Source organism: Zonotrichia albicollis, chromosome 27 (assembly GCF_047830755.1).
Source record: "Zonotrichia albicollis isolate bZonAlb1 chromosome 27, bZonAlb1.hap1, whole genome shotgun sequence".
NCBI classification, from domain to species: Eukaryota; Metazoa; Chordata; class Aves; order Passeriformes; family Passerellidae; genus Zonotrichia; species Zonotrichia albicollis.
Genome location: NC_133845.1, coordinates 7,826,093 through 7,844,728, shown reverse-complemented (window position 1 = coordinate 7,844,728; position 18,636 = coordinate 7,826,093). Strand labels below are relative to the sequence as shown.

The following is an 18,636-nucleotide window of genomic DNA, read 5'->3' as shown; positions in this document are numbered from 1 at the left end:
AATTTTCGGAATGCTCCCTCATTCTCCCTTGTTAAAGCTTCGTGGAGCTCTGGGTCCCACAGCCTGGCTGTGCTGTGGAAAGGTAGGAGGAGCCTTAGCCAAAGTTCTGTTTCCATACCTTAGATTTCCCCGTCTAAGCCCTGAATGTGAGAGCAGAAAGAGCAAGGGGAGTCAGTTTACCTGCGAATGATTGTCCTGACATCCTCAACATCCTTGAAGTCTCCACAGCAACATCTGTCCTCTGGACCTGGGCTGGAGGCCACTCTGGAGGCAGGAACTTCTCAGGAGTGTCTCACCTGTTCCATGGGAGAGCAGGGATCTCCTTCCTCCTCCTCACCTGCTCCCTGGGAACATTCCCTGGCAGGGAGAACATCAATTCCCTTCTCTGTGTCCCTGCCTGCACACCAGGCGCTTTTCTCTGCCTGACTGTGCAGCAGGAAGTGAAATCCCTGAGAATGTGTTCACTCTTGGCTTTGAACTTTGTGCTCATCCCATGTGTGTGTGGCTGTGAAGAATCTCTCCCAGTAAAACATATTGCTCTGATGTTGAAGAGGCTGAGGGTGCTTCTGTTCTGGTGCTCTAGAAAGCGTCAGTGAGGGGTAAGGGAGATGCAGATGGTTGATTGGGATTTAATATCCCTTCCGGATGCCATCATAGCAGCTGTCTGGTGTATCCTCCTGCAAGGTCTCTGAGAGGAAGGGCTCTGTCTATGGCAAGCTCAAGAAGGAGGGAAACTGGTCTCTTGGATGGTGCCGGGGTGGATTTATTTTTTTAGCTGAAAGCACAGGCACTTCAGAGAAAACACCTGCAGGGAGAAAGTGGCGTAAAGGCTTCTGAGCAGAGGGGCTGCCTCAGCTGCTCCCTGGGTGGCTGCTAGAATGGGGACTGGGCACAGGGCTGCCATTCTGGAGCTGGGCTTGGTGGTCCCAGGGTGTGTTTGCAAACATCTGGCAGAGGACCTGTCCTTAGAGCAACCTTATAGAGGTCCTACAGATTGGGCTTTTGGTGCTGCTGCCTGGATTTGCAGGGTGTGTGTGTGAAAGGGAGGGGATGGGCTGTTCTCCTGTGGGCTGACCAGGGCCTCTGCTTCCTGCAGCAGGGAAAAGAGTGGGGCTGGTTCTGCACTGCCTCACCAAATGCAGAGAGAGCAGTAATTGTTTTCTCAGTGTGGTGCTCCAGCAGGGAATAATCCTGCAGCTGGAGCAGGCTCATGCAGAAGTGAAGGCTGGAAGGAACTTCTGGAGGGTATTTCACTGAATTCCCAGCTTGGGTCAGAGCAGATCTCTTGGTGATCAAATATAACACTGCCTTTTTCAGCAGCAGCTCTCCTGCCTGTATCCATGGGTTTTGGGGCAGGAAAAACTGTGATTATCGGAGGGAGATACAGAGGGATCTTTACATTGAGAGCAGGTCACAGGGAAATACCATCCTTTATTCCTAATCTAGGCAAACTTATTTGTGTGCAGCCCTTTATTTGGGGCTTAGCCCTTGCTGTGCACCTTTTGGTATCACTTTTTTGGATGCAACAGGATCATCTGTTTTAGATTTTGTGTTATCCTGTGAAGATGCAATTATGGACATGCATTTTCGGCAGGCACGAGGAAGGAAACGTTCCTTAGGGCCACATGAGTATTTGGATACTGGAAAAGAAATAAACTGCAGGTAAAGTAATGATCCAGCCATTCTCTACTGGGATGAATTCCTGTCGCAGACATCTTTGTGTGAAAATCTTTTCTTTAGGATTTTTCCTGCTGAAGCTGAGAAGTTTCAGCAACAAATGTAAACAATTATTATCTGCTGCTGTGGAATGCAACAGGTCCACCTGTGATTAGCCCCTCTTAGATGTTTATAATTAATGGCCAATCAGGATGGAGCTATCTCAGACAGAGTCCGAGAGAGCTGCCTTTGTTATCATTCTTTTCTTTTCTATTCTTAGCTTAGCCTTGTAAGGAACCTTTTCCTTTCTATTTCTTTTTAGTATAGTTATAATGTAATATATATATATATATCATAAAATAATAAATCAAGTCTTCTGATCATGGAGTCAACATTCTCGTCTCTCTTTTCACCTGAAAACCCCTGTGACCACAGTCACAAATTCCCAGTGGTTTGAGGTTTTTTAAGAGCTGAATTTTGGATTTACCCCTTGCTGGTGACACAAGTAAACTACTGGAGCTCACTCCAGCTACTGAGAATCAAGAACTAGACTGGGACTATCCCAAGGCTTGGTCACACCTCCAGCCTACAGCTATTCCAGTTACTTCATTAATAATCCTTTTTGTGCAGATTTTGTGTTTAGTTCCTTTCTGTATTGCCTTTTGTTAATTGCTTTCTCCTTGCTTTGAAGAGTGAACACCAAAACCAGCTTTTTGGGTTGAACTTGAAGCATCCTTTGTTTTCCAGGGTGATGCATTAAGAACTAGAAGCCACAGATGAGAAAAGCCCTTGTAATATAATTTCAGGCCTATTTGATCAAGTTTATTTTTAAAAAAGCAGAGAACACTTGAATTTCCAACAGCCCAGTTTGTGCTCTGAATTACACTCTGGGTTTAGGTGGTGCATTTATTCCTGTGCTGTCAGTTCATAGTTTTTCAAGACACTGGGTATTTGACAATGTTCAACTGTTCTTTACTTTTACAGACTATACATATATGTGTATATATACAAATATAAACTATATACAGCCTGAGATGTATATAGTTTATATATATACATCTACCACAACACTTTACTGGTGTATTTGGAATATCTTGCTGAAAAAAGGAGCTTCAGCATGGAAATCAACGGTGATATTTTCTGATTAAGTGCTGCAGCCTGAATTGGTGCTACTAAAGTCCAGGGTAAGGAAGCAAAAAGGGCCTTTGCACGGCATCCACAGATGTTTAATTCAGCCACCCAGTAAGATGTTCGGGGTCCCAGGCACTCTCCTGGGGCTCCCAGGGTCTCTCTGCCCAGAGCAGGGGCTGGACAGCGGCACTGGGGCAGAACAAAGCCAAGGGACAATGGGGAGGGATGGCTCAGGGACACAGGAACAGGGCAAGCAGCCAGTGGGGTCTGAATAGCTTTTTGTGTCTCCCTAACCAAGGGCATGCCCCCCAGGATCTCTACAATTAAGGACACAGATTTTGGATAATTTGAAAGAATTTTTGATATTCCGTGTTTTTGGATGTCTAATAAACTAGAGGACCTCACTTCCAGGTAGTTGGTGTGTTACTTCTCCTGGGGGGGGGAACTTTTTTTTGAATGTATAAACTCTAGGGGAGGGGGAAGATGCAATTTTCATTTTTACAGTAGTAAACACCAGGGCAGAATCTATCTCAGTGCTTTGGATTTTGGCTGGGGTGAAACAAGTCGGGGGGCACCTGATGGTGTTTGGATTTTTTTCTTTAATATTTAAATATATTTTCATTTTAAAAATAAAAAGTAGAAGTGAATATAAAAATAACTGGAAAAAACCCTCAAAAATAAAAAAGTGAAAATTAAAGTAAATAACTGTCTTGATTTGACGCTGGCGCAATGCCAGTGCCCCCATGAAAATATATTCTCCCTGGTGTCTACTGTGAGATGTGACCAGAAATAGGGCAAAGCAGGCTCCAGCTTAGGAATAAAGGAAAAAACCCCAACTTTATTAACTTACAATATATAAAAGAAACACACAGAACTCAGAGTGAAAACCTTCCAAAAACATTCCTCCTCCTCCTCCCAATTTCCAGCACCAGACGAAACAGACCCTTAGATTCTCAATCCAGTTACCACTCCTCAGATCACTGACTCTCAGTCCATCACCACCCTTTAGATAATCAATTCTCAGTTCATCAAGAAGAGAGGAGTCCCTCTTGGGCCATAGGTTTCCCCTGGAAACAGAGCTGAGACCTCTTGTGTTTCCATGTCACACATGGCACCGCCCGGAGATCATTTGCCATGGTGACATCTTCTTTCCATGTCCAGTGCTCTCACCACTGCACATAGACCAGAGCTGCTTCTAGAGTTCCCTTTTAAGGATGCTTTGCCCAATTCCAAAGAAAGCACAGTCTCTCACTTTCGGGACACCTGTCCCTCCCCAGATTCACCCCCTGGGGCCGAGGGGTCTCAAGAACAGAGATCTTCTTCTCTGAAGACAGAAGGCACCACCACCCTCCTCACCCATAGTCTCTGTTTCCTCACCCCTTCACATAACATCAGTGCACTCTCTTGACTCCGAGCCATTGCCTCCCCTTAAATGCAGTCTCTGTGTCACAGGAAAAATGGTTCTGTCCATGGCTGTACAAGAAAAGTCCAGCCAAAGGCCATTTCATCATCTCCTCCCACCTAAGGTTCTTCTCAACTTCTCTCATGGCCCTTTCCTCTTATCTCATCTCTGTCTCTCTCCTCATTCATCTCCAGGAGGATCAGCATTTGTAAGGTTTCCATCATTCAAGGAAGGGTTAAAAATCTCAGTCTCTGCCTGTCCAGAACTCCCACGCTGCCCTGTTGAGCACCTTCTCACCGCATCCCCCTTCTCCTTCTCGGCCGGCCGTGCTATCCAATTTCAAGGTGGCACAAGCAGAGGCACAGGGTCTCTCTCTCTCTGTCTCGGGGGCCGGGGGCTGCCTGCTGCCTCTCAGTGCTCCTCCACCCTTCCATCCTGCAGGGCTTCACCTCCCCTCTCTGTCCAAGGCCCAGCCCCCCTCACCCGGCCCCATGGCTTCCCCTCCCGCACCCAGCCCAGAGCCAGGCAGGGCAGCTCTGACTTCTTTCAGGGACCCAAGAGAGCTTTCCCCTGGGAGTTCCCTGCTTTTAACCCCTTGTGTGCTCAGAGGTGCATCCGTGTCCTCCTTGGCCGCACCAGGTGCCAATATTTGAATCTGAGCACCTATTGGTTTGACCACAGCATCCCTAAAAACTCACTTCCTTTTCAAACCAGGACAATAACAATAAGTGAAAACAAAAGTAAGCAAAGCTTTAAACAAAAACTAAAAGTAAAGCAAAAATTACTTTAGTTTTACTTTTAATTTAAAAAATTATTTTAAGGGTGTTGCGTTTTGCTTGAACAAAGATCCCATGCACTTGGTCTAAATCATCTTTTATTGTGAAGCTTCTCCTCTTCCAATTAAACACAAAACACAGAACAAACATTCTCTACCCAAAGAAGAACAGGAATTTCTTTGCCCACAAAACAGCTTTACAGTCATTTTACATATCCAGCGCTGCCTGAGCTCTGCAGCTCCAGCTCTGCTGTTAAAGCTGGTCTAAAATATAAAACTGGTTTCTGCAGAAGCTCAGTCAAGTAATCCATGTACTGAACTGATAATTTAATTAACCAATTGGTTAATTAAACTCTACAGCTTTGCCTTCAGGAGTGAAGTTGGGAACTGCATCTCCAGTTCTTATTTTGCCATTTAAATCCAAATTTTACCTGGTATTTGCTACAGAACATCAGGAAACTTAGAGTGTACACAGATATGTACACAGCAACTTAGTTTTCCTTAAGTCAGTAATTAAAACCAGCGGCTGAGCATCTTCCATTCTTTATTGGATCCCTAGGAAATTGGATCCCTAGGAAACAAGGATTTTGGACCAACTCCTCTTTTCTGGTCCCAACTTCCAAAGGCTTCTGTAACAAAAATGTTCGATACATTAGGTTAAAGCAGAACTACAGCACAATACAAAAACTCCTCAAACATAAAAAACTCTCTCTTTTAAACCCCAAGCCCCCTCTTTTAAACCCCAAATCTCCTCTTTTAAACCCAACTAAAACTCTCTTTAAAGCCAAACAAACTCAAAGTCCTGGCCCTGTGTAGAACATTACAGAATCTAAAACAAATACTTTGAATTTCAGGATAAATAAATGTGAAACTGATATAGTTTAAGAATAAAAATTTCTCATTGCTCTGACACTGCTGGGACCCAAGGTATAGTTAAGACCCAGCTCTCACAGAAGCTGTGCCACGGCTTGGCCAGGTAGAATTTTTATTCTGATAAATTGCAGAATTAGTTAGGTTTTGTCCATTGTGACAATAGAGTCTCCCAGCGAGGAAAAGACAAAGGAGGAAGCAAGAGCTGCACCATGTTCATCAGATGCCAGCAGCCCACAGGGGGAAGAAAGAGCCAGCTAAACCCAGTAAGAAAGGACATTTTTTCCACCCTTTCATGGCAGTGGCAGCACTCAGCAGGTGATGGAGCAACTGATGGAGCACTCGTAACACATTGTAGGGAAACACATCAGGTCAGCAGAACAGGTGATTCACAAATATGCTGCAAATCAAATAAAAATTATGTTATTTGATAGATTCAAACAATACCTCTCTACTACACTCACACATCAGTGCAAGAGATATACTTTATATCCCAACAGCATAACCCTGAGAAACAAGGGCCAATTGAACTAATCAGTACGGGAAGGTGAACAAGAGGCAACTGCTGTTCTTTCAGAATCCCAACATCAGCTTTGGAGAGCAGCTTTTCCAGGTTTTGCTGCACTACTGATGGCTTCAGCTAGGTTTCCAAGTAGTGCTGGCAGCTCATGATTCCAATCCAGGTAATTAATCTTTTAATCCAGGTAACTCACGCCCCCATCACAATATCACCATATGTGGGTATCTCTACCCAGCACACACAATCAAACCAAAGGAAATTATTGGGTAATGACATTAAGCATTAGAAAAACCTTTCTTTATCTTTACATCCAACTTTAAACTGAGGCAAGAAGGCAGAGAGGAGCCTGGCTGCTGTTGAAGTTGAAGAGCCCAAAGAAGAGCTCAGGTTTGCTGAGGTGTCCTGAGGAGAAAAGGTTCACCAGATTTAAACAGTTGCCTCAAAGGTGTTTCCATGTTGCTTTCTGAAAATCAGTAGGATGTGTAATAACCATCTCACCAGAATCCACTGTGCTGAAAAGGATGCTCCTAGTGAACTCCAAGCATCTCACAGAACCAGCAGAAATGGGGCACAATGAGGCATCCTACCACCAGCCTCAGTACTCACACAATGCATGAACCTTCCCATCACCTGCAGGGAAAAGAAATATTATTAAGGTTAATAAACAGGGAAAATTTTTTGGTGAAACACATTGGTACACCTGGATTTTTAAATTTTATTTCCCTCCACAAAACACAGTCACTGGTATCTATTTTCAAAGCAGTGCTGGGAAAAGAAACACCTCCCAGGAATTCATAGATATGTCAGGAAAGAGGTCACTGATGTGAGCACTACGAGACTCCACAGATGTCACACCCAGGGAAAAACTGTATATTTTTCAATAAGGCCACTCTTAAGATTCATTATATTTGAGCATCTCCTTATACACACACATTCATCAAACTGTGTGCTGGTCTGAAGTTTCATGAAGTACAGTGGAAACACATTAACAATTAACAATAGGTCTGTCACCCCTGTTACACTCTGCTGGAACCCAGAGCATCCTTGAAGCAGGAGCAGCCTCCTCTCCACCTAACGCTTCACGATCACCACCCAGACACATTCAAGAACCTCCAGCCTCCCAAGAAAACTACTCCAGCCAGAGCTGGAACACTTCCCCCTCCTTGGCAGCGCTTCTCCAGTTCTGTTCCCTCCTCCAGGCTCCAGCACCACGGTGTCTTCCTTGTAGGGAGGGACCCAAACCTGAACACTATTTGAGATGCAGCCTCACCACAACCTTGGATGAGATTCAGGCTGTGCATCCTCAGAGGAAAATAACCATGTACTGCTGACTGTTGTTTCTTAAATCACTTGAGTTAATAGGCAAGAAACACATTAAGATTAAAAAAAAAAAGGAAAAAAGTAATGGAAAATTTTAAGTTCTGGAAGAGATAAGTGACCTAGAAAATCCAATTGTCCTCCGAACTGCAACTGCATTAAGTTTGGAAGCTAAGTGTAATAATTAAGCTGAAAGAATAGATTTTAGTGACGTTTAAAGTGCTAATTTCAACTCCTCCTGAAACCATGCATCTCCAGCAAATCTGTCAGCAATAACAATAAAAGGTTTTGCATACAGATCTGAGTACTGAGGGTTTGTAAAGCACCTCAGCTCGTCCAGCAGCACTTTTCCATACGGTCTCAAGAAGCTTCTGTTCCCTCTGGCTGAGGCAAGAGGATACCCAAATTACACCCAGCCATCCTCCAAAGGCTCCTATGGCCAGTTCCTCCAGCACAAAATCCTGTTCCTGACATTTACCAGCAACAGAGGATTTGTGGAAATGGGAAAACTTACCATGACATTCTCCCAACCCTTGCTGTGAGAAAACCTGTGAATTCAATCTGGAAGTGCAAAGGTCCCTGTTCCTTCCAAACACTTCAGCATGTGTGTTCTGGATACCTCAATCAATTCTCCAAGTTTAACTATGCAGCTGGGAATATTTGTCATCAAAACCACCAGTCTTGGTGTTTCTGTGTGCCAATAGGCAAGAAAAAGGGTAAAATGCAGGTAAGAATTACCTTAAATCCTGGTTTGAGCAGCATCATTTAAAGTTTAACAATGTGTGAAACAACAAAGAGACACAGCATTGCTTTCTGACCAACGTATTTTTCAGGGAATCACAGCCCACAGACCATGGAAAAAGAAAATCATCCACATCTCTACATCTCCCTGGGGATTAACAGTGCAGACAGACCAGGAGCTATACAAGGAATTGAATGTTCTGTTGAAAAATAACAGGAACAGCATCTGCCAGGTCTGTGTATGATAAATAATGAGGTCCCCTGTAATTAAACTCCCACAGGCACACATCCTAACCGGCCTTGGAGAGGCAGGGACTGCAATGAAACATGTGTCCACCTCCCACCTATTTCAGGGTTCCCTGTGTCCACAGCACATGACTAGCAACGCTTTGGGTGGACAACGGGGTCTTTACTGATCACTTGAATCTTGTCTGGTCATGGAATTCCAGAATGGTTTGGGTTGAAAGGGACTTTAAAGATCATCTCATCCCAACCCCCTGCCATGGGCTGACTGTCTACTCAGTGAGTTTCATTCCCTTCAGGCTTCACAGGGAGAGAAGATGTTACAGGAAATATCAATCCCATACCCAGGCTAGCTGGGAACTGTACAACAAACACAGCCACAGCCTCAACAACCTCATCTCTTCTTTCTACTTTATTGACATGAGGAACATTAGTCATGTATCAAATATGGGGTAGCTCTATCACCTAACATGGTAACAGGTAATTTTGGCTGCTCTGCTCAAAGAAACCCGCTTGGGTTTGGAGTGTGGTCCCACTGAACCTGTCAAAACACACAGCACGATGATTACTATTTGCTCTTACTTATATTTATTCAAAGAAAGAAGAAACATCACCAAAAACCCCCAACATTTTATGCACCAAAACCCTCAGTAAGAGATTCAGCACTGCAAAGATAACATTTGGGCAGAAAAAAAATGTAACATCAGTGGATCAAAGGGGAAAGAGATTGTTTAGTCCCTTCTTTTCAATCCAAGCTCAGTACACCAGGTTGTAACCTCTGCACTGATCTTCCCATTAGTGGCAGCCAGTCTATAACAACTTGACACACTGACCCCACTTCTCATCCCAGGAGGATTATTAGCAATGGGAGCACATCACCTCCATGGAGCACAGTGCAAGCTCTCACTACAGTACTGGAGATCCACACCAGTCCAACTTACAGGCAACCAGGTCCTGGAGAAACCATTGTTTAGGAAGGCAGCCTGCTTCATCCTCTGCGTGTGGGTGCCAAACGTGGGAGCCCAAAGTACTGCCTTACTTGGTTTTCTCTGCTCCTCAAGGCTTTTTTTCTGGACACAAACATTGGTCTTCTTCCAGCCCTGCTCCAAAAGGAGAAAATATAAGAATAAAATACAAAAAAGAAAAAAAAACCAAAACCGCCCAAAAACCCCAAAACAAAACAAAAAACCAAAAATAAAATACAAAAATAAAAATAAAATGCAAAATTAAAAATTAAATAGGCAGTACTCACTCTTCCAGGGAGTTCCCATGGGGCTGGGAATTGCAACTGGTCTGAGACAGGAGGAATTTTTCTTTCCTCCCAGACTGTGCAGCACATCAGGGATGTGTTCAGACCAAACTGGCTCTTGCATTTGTTAGGGGAATACAGTAGAGGTTTTGGAAGATAATAAAATCAATGCTGCTGGTGCTCCCCCGTTCACCCAGTCCAGCCCTCAGCCATGGCACAAACATTTTAGATGCTGATTATGAACTTTTGGATGATGATTAGTGATGTTCTTTCGCTAAGTCTCCTAATGCCATCTTTTACATTCAGTTTTGTTCTCCATCTCCCCTCAGGAAGGATCTCCCCACACTGTTCTGCTGTAAACAAAAGGAGACTCCAACAGCAAGGCAGACACCCTCTAACTGAAAGGTTTCCTTTGGAAGTGACTAGCTCCAAGGAGGGAATAAAGGTGTTGGGAAAAATTTAAATCACTGCAGGGCTCTCAGACACTTCCCAAGACCATCCATGCACCCACCCCAGCCAGCTGGAACCATCATTTTTCTTCAAGGGTCTCTCAGCTGAGCCCCCTGCCCAGCAAACATCCCATCTCCCAGGAACACCAAACCCCTGGCTCGTGTGCCTAACCCAGCTTCTGATGATAAACAAGCAGGAGAGCAGCTGCCCTCCATCCCTTCCATCCACTGGCCACCCCTCCTTCCCTGGGCAGATTTATCCACATTAAATCATACACTGTCCCACCCTTCAGATATTTCCTCCACTGCCTAAACCATTTTGAAGCCAACATTGCCTTAGCCTGCAGCAGGGTGTTCAAGAGATCCATGGAGGAGATGTGTTAAAGCACTTTATTGGTGATCACAGATAGTCTGTACATTCAGCTAAGTACAAAACCCTCTCCATTAACCCCAGAGAGAACGACAGCCACCAGGAGCTTTGAATGCTGGCTTGGCTCCCTTCTGAGGAAGCAGAAGAGAAATGTTAGAAAAAATAGTCTGATTTGCCACTCCAGTTGGACTCCAACAGCAAACTAGTCCTGCAGTCTGCAGCCTGAGCTGCAGCTCAGAGAATTAAGAACTCGTGTCTACCAAAGGGATGCATGAGGAAGGATTTGGCATCTCCTGTCATGCTCTGCCTCAGGGTCCTGCCTCCTACTTCTGATGCTCCACTGTCAAGTGCTGCTGTAATTTATCAAGACTAATTAAAAATTTCATCTCAAGAGCTCTAAACCATCAGGGAAGAGATTTCCATGCCCACCACAGCCTCATTTGTCATCCAAGCTGCTCTCTGGCAGCAAGGCGCCACCGGAGCTCTTCTTCCCTCTGTGGAGGCACAAGCCACAGTCCAACTCCACGTCAATGTCCCCAAATTTCAGCTGGCAGGACTCATTGCAGCTGCAGGAGAGACAGTGACAATGGTCAGGGACTTGTGGGTAATGAGACCCCCTGGCTCACCCTACCCTGCGTGGGAAGGCTGCTCTGTGGTAGCACGGAGCCCTCTCCTTCACACCAAGCCACGCTTGTGTACATATGGACACCCACACTCCTTATCCCATGACACACTGGTGCATGGATTTCCCAGCCCACTGCTGGATCTGGGTGCTGCTCTTGGCTGCCCAGCCCGTGCCCTGTGCCAGGACCCCTCATACCAGCGGGATGCAGCAGCGTTGGCGGCCACAACGGCGAGAGCACCCAGGTAGTGCCAGCAGAAGCACATGGTGAGGAACAAGAGGTTGCTGGAGTCGCTCTGGTCCCAGCCTGGTCCTCCCCACGGAGGGGACAACACAAACCCAATCTGGTCACAGATGAAAGAGAAGTCAGACTTTAGCACATCCCTCCTGTTTTCCTCTTGATTTTAGCCTCCCTGCTGCAGCTGACTGTGGACTAGCACTGTAACCCCAAGTAACACCTGGGACACTGCCCTTGGCTTCCCTAACCACTGACACAAGGGTGTCAGGAGGGGATGGATTCTCTGCAGATAATCCTTAGGGCTTGCAGTGCAAGCCCAGCATCCTGGAAAAGGGCAGCATCCAAAAAGTGACATTGCCAGTCTGTGCATTTCCCCCTAGACCAAAAGATGGGAGATTACATGAGAGATTTCCAGATGTTTCCAGTTACTTGGAGCAAACAGAGGAAGAAAATGGACCTAATAAAATTAATAAGATTTCATGATTGTGGTTTCCTTCCCCTGTGGGCTCCAATTTCCATTCTCCATTCATTTCCAGGTCTGTCCATTCTGCTACATTACACATGCACTTCATGATGGCAACTCTGGCACTGAGCCTCATTTCCTGTTCTTATTTACAAAGATATTTGAACAGCCTGGAAGTTTAACCCCAACAGATGTGCCTACAGGGGCAACTCCACTCCACTCAGCTTCCTAGGTGCAAAGATCTGAGGAGAATGCTGGATAGACACTGACCTGCCAAAGCCAAGAGCCCTGGAGCAGGAAGGAGCTGGTCCTGAATGTCTCCAGGATGATATGGTCTCGGTGGAACACCTCCAGGAGGGCACAGAGGGCTCCAGCAAAGATAGCCATGGCCAGCAGGGAGTGGAGGTGCTGGTCCAGCACAGCATCGCTGTAGTCACGGAAACAGAAGAGCAAACCTGCCAAGATCCACCCTGTGTTAGCAAAGGACACTCTGGGGTTTTCTCTTAAAAATCGTCTGAAAACTCACTCTTAGGCTCCAGGCCTTGCCGTGATCTGCCTTGGGCAATAGAACCAGAGAGCCACCAGCTGCTGTCACCACCTTCCCTCTGCTATCAGCAGGCAGCCCCAGCGCTGTCTCAGCTCTGCTCCCTGTACCTGTGGGAGTCTCTGAGCCCCTTTACCTGGGGGGATCCCTGTGTCCCAGCCAGGGCTGCAGGAGGAGCACAGGGATGGGCACCCTGAGCTCAAAAGATGGTAAGGAGCTTTGTATCTGTCCCTCTGCATCCAGCCAAGGTGGGGGAATGACACCTTTTTGTAACTTCAGAGTGAGAGAGCTGCTGGCCACCAGGAGAAGCAGAGATCCCTCAAGCATCCCGTGGCATCCAGCTATGGTTGGATCCATATTTAGGAGGAGCAGGTAGGGGGGGTGACTGTCACAAAACCAGTGTCATCGTGCATCCACACCCCCTCCAGGTCTGCCTTTGTGGCCCCCAGACTGCACAGGAGCTATCACACCCATGAGCACTGCAGCAATTCCTTATTCTGTGTCTTCCCCCAGCACCAGGTACAATTCACCTTCCACAAGCAGAGCCAGGGACAGCGAGAGCCGGTCTAAGCCAGGGGGCAGCTTGAGTGGGGAGTGTGAGACCACGTCTGTGATGCCGGAGAGGAGGAAGAAGAGGTAGATGGTGGAGTAGTGCCAGTGGGTGAGGTCAGTCCAGCTGTGCGTCTTGGGGCTGTACAGCTGCAGGTGGGGACCAGTGGGGACAAACTGCTCCACCAGTATCCCTGGACAAAGACAGAAAAGGTCACTTTTCCTTATACAGGGGGAAATTACAAGCCTGAGGAAATGTTTCTTTGCAGGTGTGGAGCTGTAAAATTCCTTTGCTGGTGTTTGCCCAGGAGAATGACAGCAAGCTCCTTGTCCCAGGGTGTGCCACAAACATGTTCCTAAGTCCCACTAAAACAGGCCCAGTGTTGTGGAAGAGTTGCTGCTGTGCTAGCAGATATTGGGGCACAGACTCACCATCACTCTCTCTTACCTACTAGAGCAAAGAAAACTTTGACTGCGCCTTCGAAGAGCTCGGCGTGCCCACGGCCCGGCTGGCCCTCAGCACCCCCTTTCCTCCTCAGGTACTTCAGGGGGTACCTCACCGACCACCACAGGCCAAAGGCGAAGAAGAAAGTGCCCCGGAGGGCACTGCCCAAAAAGGTTGTTGGCATTGGGCTCATTCTCTGGACCTGCAAGGACAAACAGTGCCTGAGGACCAACCAAAAGCATCCCCAAGGGAGTTGTTGGGCTGCTCAGCATCCCCAGGGATCCACATCACGACAGAGCAGGTGCACATGGCTCAGGTGCAAAAGGGGAATACCAGAAATGGGAAATCAGCACAGGGAAACTGCCACTGTGCACCACTGTGTATATGAGTGTATGTATGTATTTATGTGGCTGCATATAAAATCAACAGAACTTCATGCCAGAAAACAATACAGTAGTGCCCAAGAAAGTGTAACAGCTACTAGAAGAGGAAGCACAACAAAGTTTTTACCAATAAAAAGCAACATGACAATGATTTCCTTAGACCATAAACTTGCTCCAAACTAGGCAATTACCAGGGTGTGAATCCAGAGCTGGATTAGGAGCTCCAGCCAGTGAAGGCTTTTCTGGGCTGTGCAGGAGGAGGCAACCCAGGAACCATTAACATTTGGAAAAAGAGCCTTATGCATATTCCACACAACCTTTGTGTGGCACACAAGGAGTGATTTGACACAAGAGATTTCCTCTCCATAGGAAGAAGAATAAAGAAAGCCTTGATGAAGTCAGACCAATGCCAGAGTACAAACCAAGTAGGATGCAGAGGAGCAAAGGTACAGCAAATTTATATCCTGCAAAGTATTTCAGCCATAACAAGATTGCTTAGAAAAATCCCAGTGTAGCGAGTACAGAAAGGAATAAATAATGATCAAAGTGTTTCTAGCATTGTTTTACCTGGAGATGGTCTTATTCCCTCCAGAAAGACCTCCTGAGCTCCTTGCTCTCTATAAGCTTCTATCCCCTAATGAGGACTCACTTTTCTCCTCCTCATGGGCTTTCCGGTCCTTTTCTGCAGCTGGGATGTGCACAGAGGAAGGCATTACTCATTCCAAGGCTTCCACACTGACCTGCCCTTGCATCACAGATCACATCCTCACTGTGTTTATAAATACCAAAGCAAATTACAAAGGCTGGATGAACAACCCCAGCATGTTCTCCGAGTCCTCCCACACTAGAAAGTAATTAGGCACTGCAAAACAAGGGTAGGATGTGGCATGGCAAGTGCCTGAGGTGAGGGAGAGTTCTGCAAGACGTTCCAGGTCAGGTTATGGCTGCAGAGCTGGCATGGGTCAGACTGGCTCAGCTCTATGTGGCAAACACAGGATTGGAATGTGGAAACCATTGTCATCCTTTGCATCTCTGGGACACAGGCAATCTGGGAAAGGCTCAAATCTATGCTAAGGTTTCCTTTCAGGATGGAAATTACTAAACTGCCTTTCAGGTAGGTGAGAAATGACCCATCCAGGAGCTGGGAATCACGTATTGCTCTCTGCTCTATTTGGGGTGCCTGCATTAGGGTGAGGTGGTTGATGCCCCAGGAGAACCCACATCTTTCTTGATTATACCCTGGGCACTCCAGCCAGGACACTTCTCTTCCTTGCACAGACATCTACATCTGAAGTGTCTAACAATAAAGCACATTTAAGCATAGCACAACTGCATGATACATAACCAAATTTTACCATTGTCCTACTTGTGACTGCAAGGGCAACAGCCTGAAATTGGAGCATACCCTGATTGAGAGGCATGTGAGGAACATTAATTTGGCATGATGAAGGGGAGGAGAGAAGGAGAACAGAGACATCCCAGAGTCCAGAAATGACAAACGTGTCCCACCTGCAGCCCCAGTGGCTGCTCCAAGGCACACCAGCATCCAGGATTAACCTGGGGGTCTGTCACCCCACATCCACCTGCCGTGTCCCCCTTGGTCTGAGTTACCAGCAGACCCAAATTGCTGTTTCAGAGCTGTCCCTGGAATCTCCTACCCTGACCATCCCTCACCACAGCAGAGCAGCCTCGCTCTTCCTTGCAGCACCAGGGACCCCCTTGTTTCACAGCACCTCTGCAGCCCAATCCAGCAAGGCTCTGGGGAGTTGGCACGAGTCTCCTTTGCTTCCCAGCAACTGGAAACAGCCCTTCAACAGCCACCACAGATCCCAGAATGGTTTGGGCTGGAAGGGACCTTAGAGTTCATCTCTTTACTACTCCCTGCCATAGGCAGGGACATGTTCTACTAGGCCAGGTTGCCTTGAACACTTCTAACATTTCTAAGAATCCAGTCATGCCTTGGGGCATCCCTCTTGTAGCAGAGATGGCCCAAACCACCATCAGACAAGCAGAAGTTTGAATGTAGCTTACTCACGCACCAAAAAAAAAAAAAAAAAAAAAAAAAAAAAAATTAAAAAAAATCCCACCTCCTTGTATAAAACAGCCACTATTCTGCAGCAAAACCAGACGTTTCCAAGCAACAGTCCACTTGCACAGCTCACACATTTGAAGCACAGAAAAAAAACCCCCACATTCACAGAGCCCCTCCAGCAGCCCAACAAGCCCAACCCTGACACCCCTGACCCAGTGGCTTTTCTCACCCAGCTTTGGAGCTCACACTCACATAAAAGCTCATTTAGCTCCAAGGAAGTGGCAGCCAGCAAAGAGCAGAGACACCAGGTTATTTCTTCCTCCTGGGAACTGCTCTGTCTGTCAGAGCACTTGAAATATGGCTGCAGACAGAAGTCATTACCTGAGCTGCCCTTCTCCCTCCACAGCTTCCAGGCTGTGATGCTCCTGCTCAGTCGCCCCTGGGAGCTGCCTGCTGTCCTTGCAGAGCCATGCCTGACTGCTCACAGCCTCATCAGCCTTGGCTTGGGAAGGACAGCGTTCCTGCCCAACTCCCAGGCTCTCCCCTGGAGCCCCTGCAGCTCCAGATCCATCACCATCCATGATTTTGACCCCGCCTGCTCTAGTGCAGGGGATTGCTGCTGTCCCTCTGGATGCACCAGCACTCCCTACAAGCACCCATCAGCATTTCAGGACAGCCAGCTTGTGTGCAGAGGGCAAGCTCAGCACCTGGCTGCAGACATTTGGGAGGGTCTTCTCTTTGCAACTCCTCCTCCATCCTTGGACATTTCCAGGGATCCAGGGGCAGCCCCAGCTTCCCTGGGCACCCTGTGCCAGGGCCTCACCTTCCTCACAAGGAAGAATTCCTTCCCAATATCCCATCTATCCCTGCCCTCTGGCAGTGGGAAGCCATTCCCCCTGTCCTGGCACTCCAGGAGTCCCTTTCCTGCTTCTTGGGGCCCCTCCAGGCCCTGGAAGGGGCTCCAAGGGCTCCCCAGAGCCATCTCCTCTTCAGGCTGAACAACTTCCATCCTCTGTTATCACACAGCTCCAAAACACAATAATCCCCCCAAAAAATGGCTAAAGCCAGAGATTTCTGGCACCATCAGCACCACTTCCACCAGCCTCACCCACAGCTGTCATCACAATGAACCCTTGTCTCTCATGGATGTTCTCCCCATGTTCCTTCTTTTCAAGTTCCAGCAGCCATGGCACAGCTGCTCACCAATGTACAGATGGAAGAGTTTACCTGTGACTCCTGCCTGTCCTTCTCCCTCTCCAGATGTGTCAGCAAGGAGGTTATTACTCAGAACAGGCAGATAAAGGGAGAAGCCACCACGGGGAGGTGCCCCTCAGACAGGATGTTTGGAGCTGTACATTCCATGGGCCAGTTCAAAGCACCCTGAGTCAACCACCTTTCACAACCTGGGCCACCTCCTGTCTGCTATTAAAAAAACAGCCAACAACTCTCCTGGAGTTTGCCACAGAAATCAGAATAAGCAGCCAGTTCCTGTTCCCATGGCAACCTTGTGTACTCAGTTTTAGATGGGGCTGGGGATGACTGGGAAAGCCAAGCAGAGAGAAGGCAGCAGTAAGGTCTGACAGGGCTCTGCTGCAGGTCTGGGAACTGGGCTACCAGGGACATGATAACCTTTTAGGGGGTCCAATCTTATAAAAGTTGCCTGAAGACAGGAGATTTTGGGCCAGAAGCTCACAAACCAGAGCAGAGCCTTTGTGAGCTTCCCCTCCCAGCCCACAGCAGCTGAGAAATGTGGGCCATGGCCCTCTCTCCCCAAAAGATGGGCAGGAAGGACACAGCAGCCTGTTTCCACTCCTTTTCCTCTCTAATACAGCAATGCTGCCCTTCACCAAGCAGCCACAGACACAAGCCACCTTGAAGCTGCTGCCCATCCCACTGATGACTGCAGAGATGAGCAGTGCAAATGCTACAGGCAAATAAATACCTCAGGCCACCCAAGTCCTTCCAAAACATTGAGGTGATGGTGCAGAAACATTCAGCATCACCCCAGAGCCCTGCTCAAGCCCCCGACCCTGGCACAGCCACATTCCCAAACCAGCAGTTCTCCTAGGAAGTTGAATATTTCTCTCACTTGTGTTGCCAAACCCACCCCAAAGGAGGCTTGCAGAACCAGCCTTGCCCAGAGCCAGTGACCCACAGAAACCCAAGGCTGGAGCAGTACAGAAGCAAAGCAGCCTCCCCAGTGTGATGGGCTGTGATCCAGCAGAAAAACCACCAAGCCATAGCCAGGAGCCTTTTATTCCCATTATCTTCATATCAAGTGGGAGGAAGGAAGGAGAACAAGAGGTTGTGCCGTACACCCATCACTGCTCACTTCCAACGGTGCCTGAGAAGCAGGATGGGAGGAACAGGGATGGGTACGCTGCAAAAGGGTCCTGGGAAGCTCACAGTAGCAAAGGGGCTTCCACAAATGGCAGCTTCACTAAGCTTAGGAACTTGTTACAATATTAAATCCAAGCACAGGGAGAAACATAGCCCTCATGGGAGTTCTTCCTTACAGACCTACCCCTGAAAATAATGCAGGACGAGAACCATACCTTTTTGCAGCAGCACGATCTGCTGAAGAGGACCTCTTTGAGGTCTTCAGCTCTTAATTGAGCTGTTCGAGCTCAATTTTCC

At 47.4% G+C, this 18,636-nt stretch overlaps 1 protein-coding gene across 1 annotated transcript; it reads right to left on the bottom strand.

The window, feature by feature from the left end:
* Positions 1-9,817: 9,817 nt before the first annotated feature.
* LOC102070086 (transmembrane protein 45B) lies at positions 9,818-16,376 on the bottom strand. The gene is made up of 6 exons (XM_014271886.3): positions 16,252-16,376; positions 13,588-13,786; positions 13,121-13,333; positions 12,317-12,501; positions 11,544-11,689; positions 9,818-11,289 (listed from the first exon to the last, which is right to left on the bottom strand). The coding sequence occupies exons 1-6, from the start codon at positions 16,261-16,263 to the stop codon at positions 11,160-11,162; spliced, it is 885 nt and encodes a 294-aa protein (XP_014127361.2). The 5' UTR covers positions 16,264-16,376; the 3' UTR covers positions 9,818-11,159.
* Positions 16,377-18,636: the final 2,260 nt, after the last annotated feature.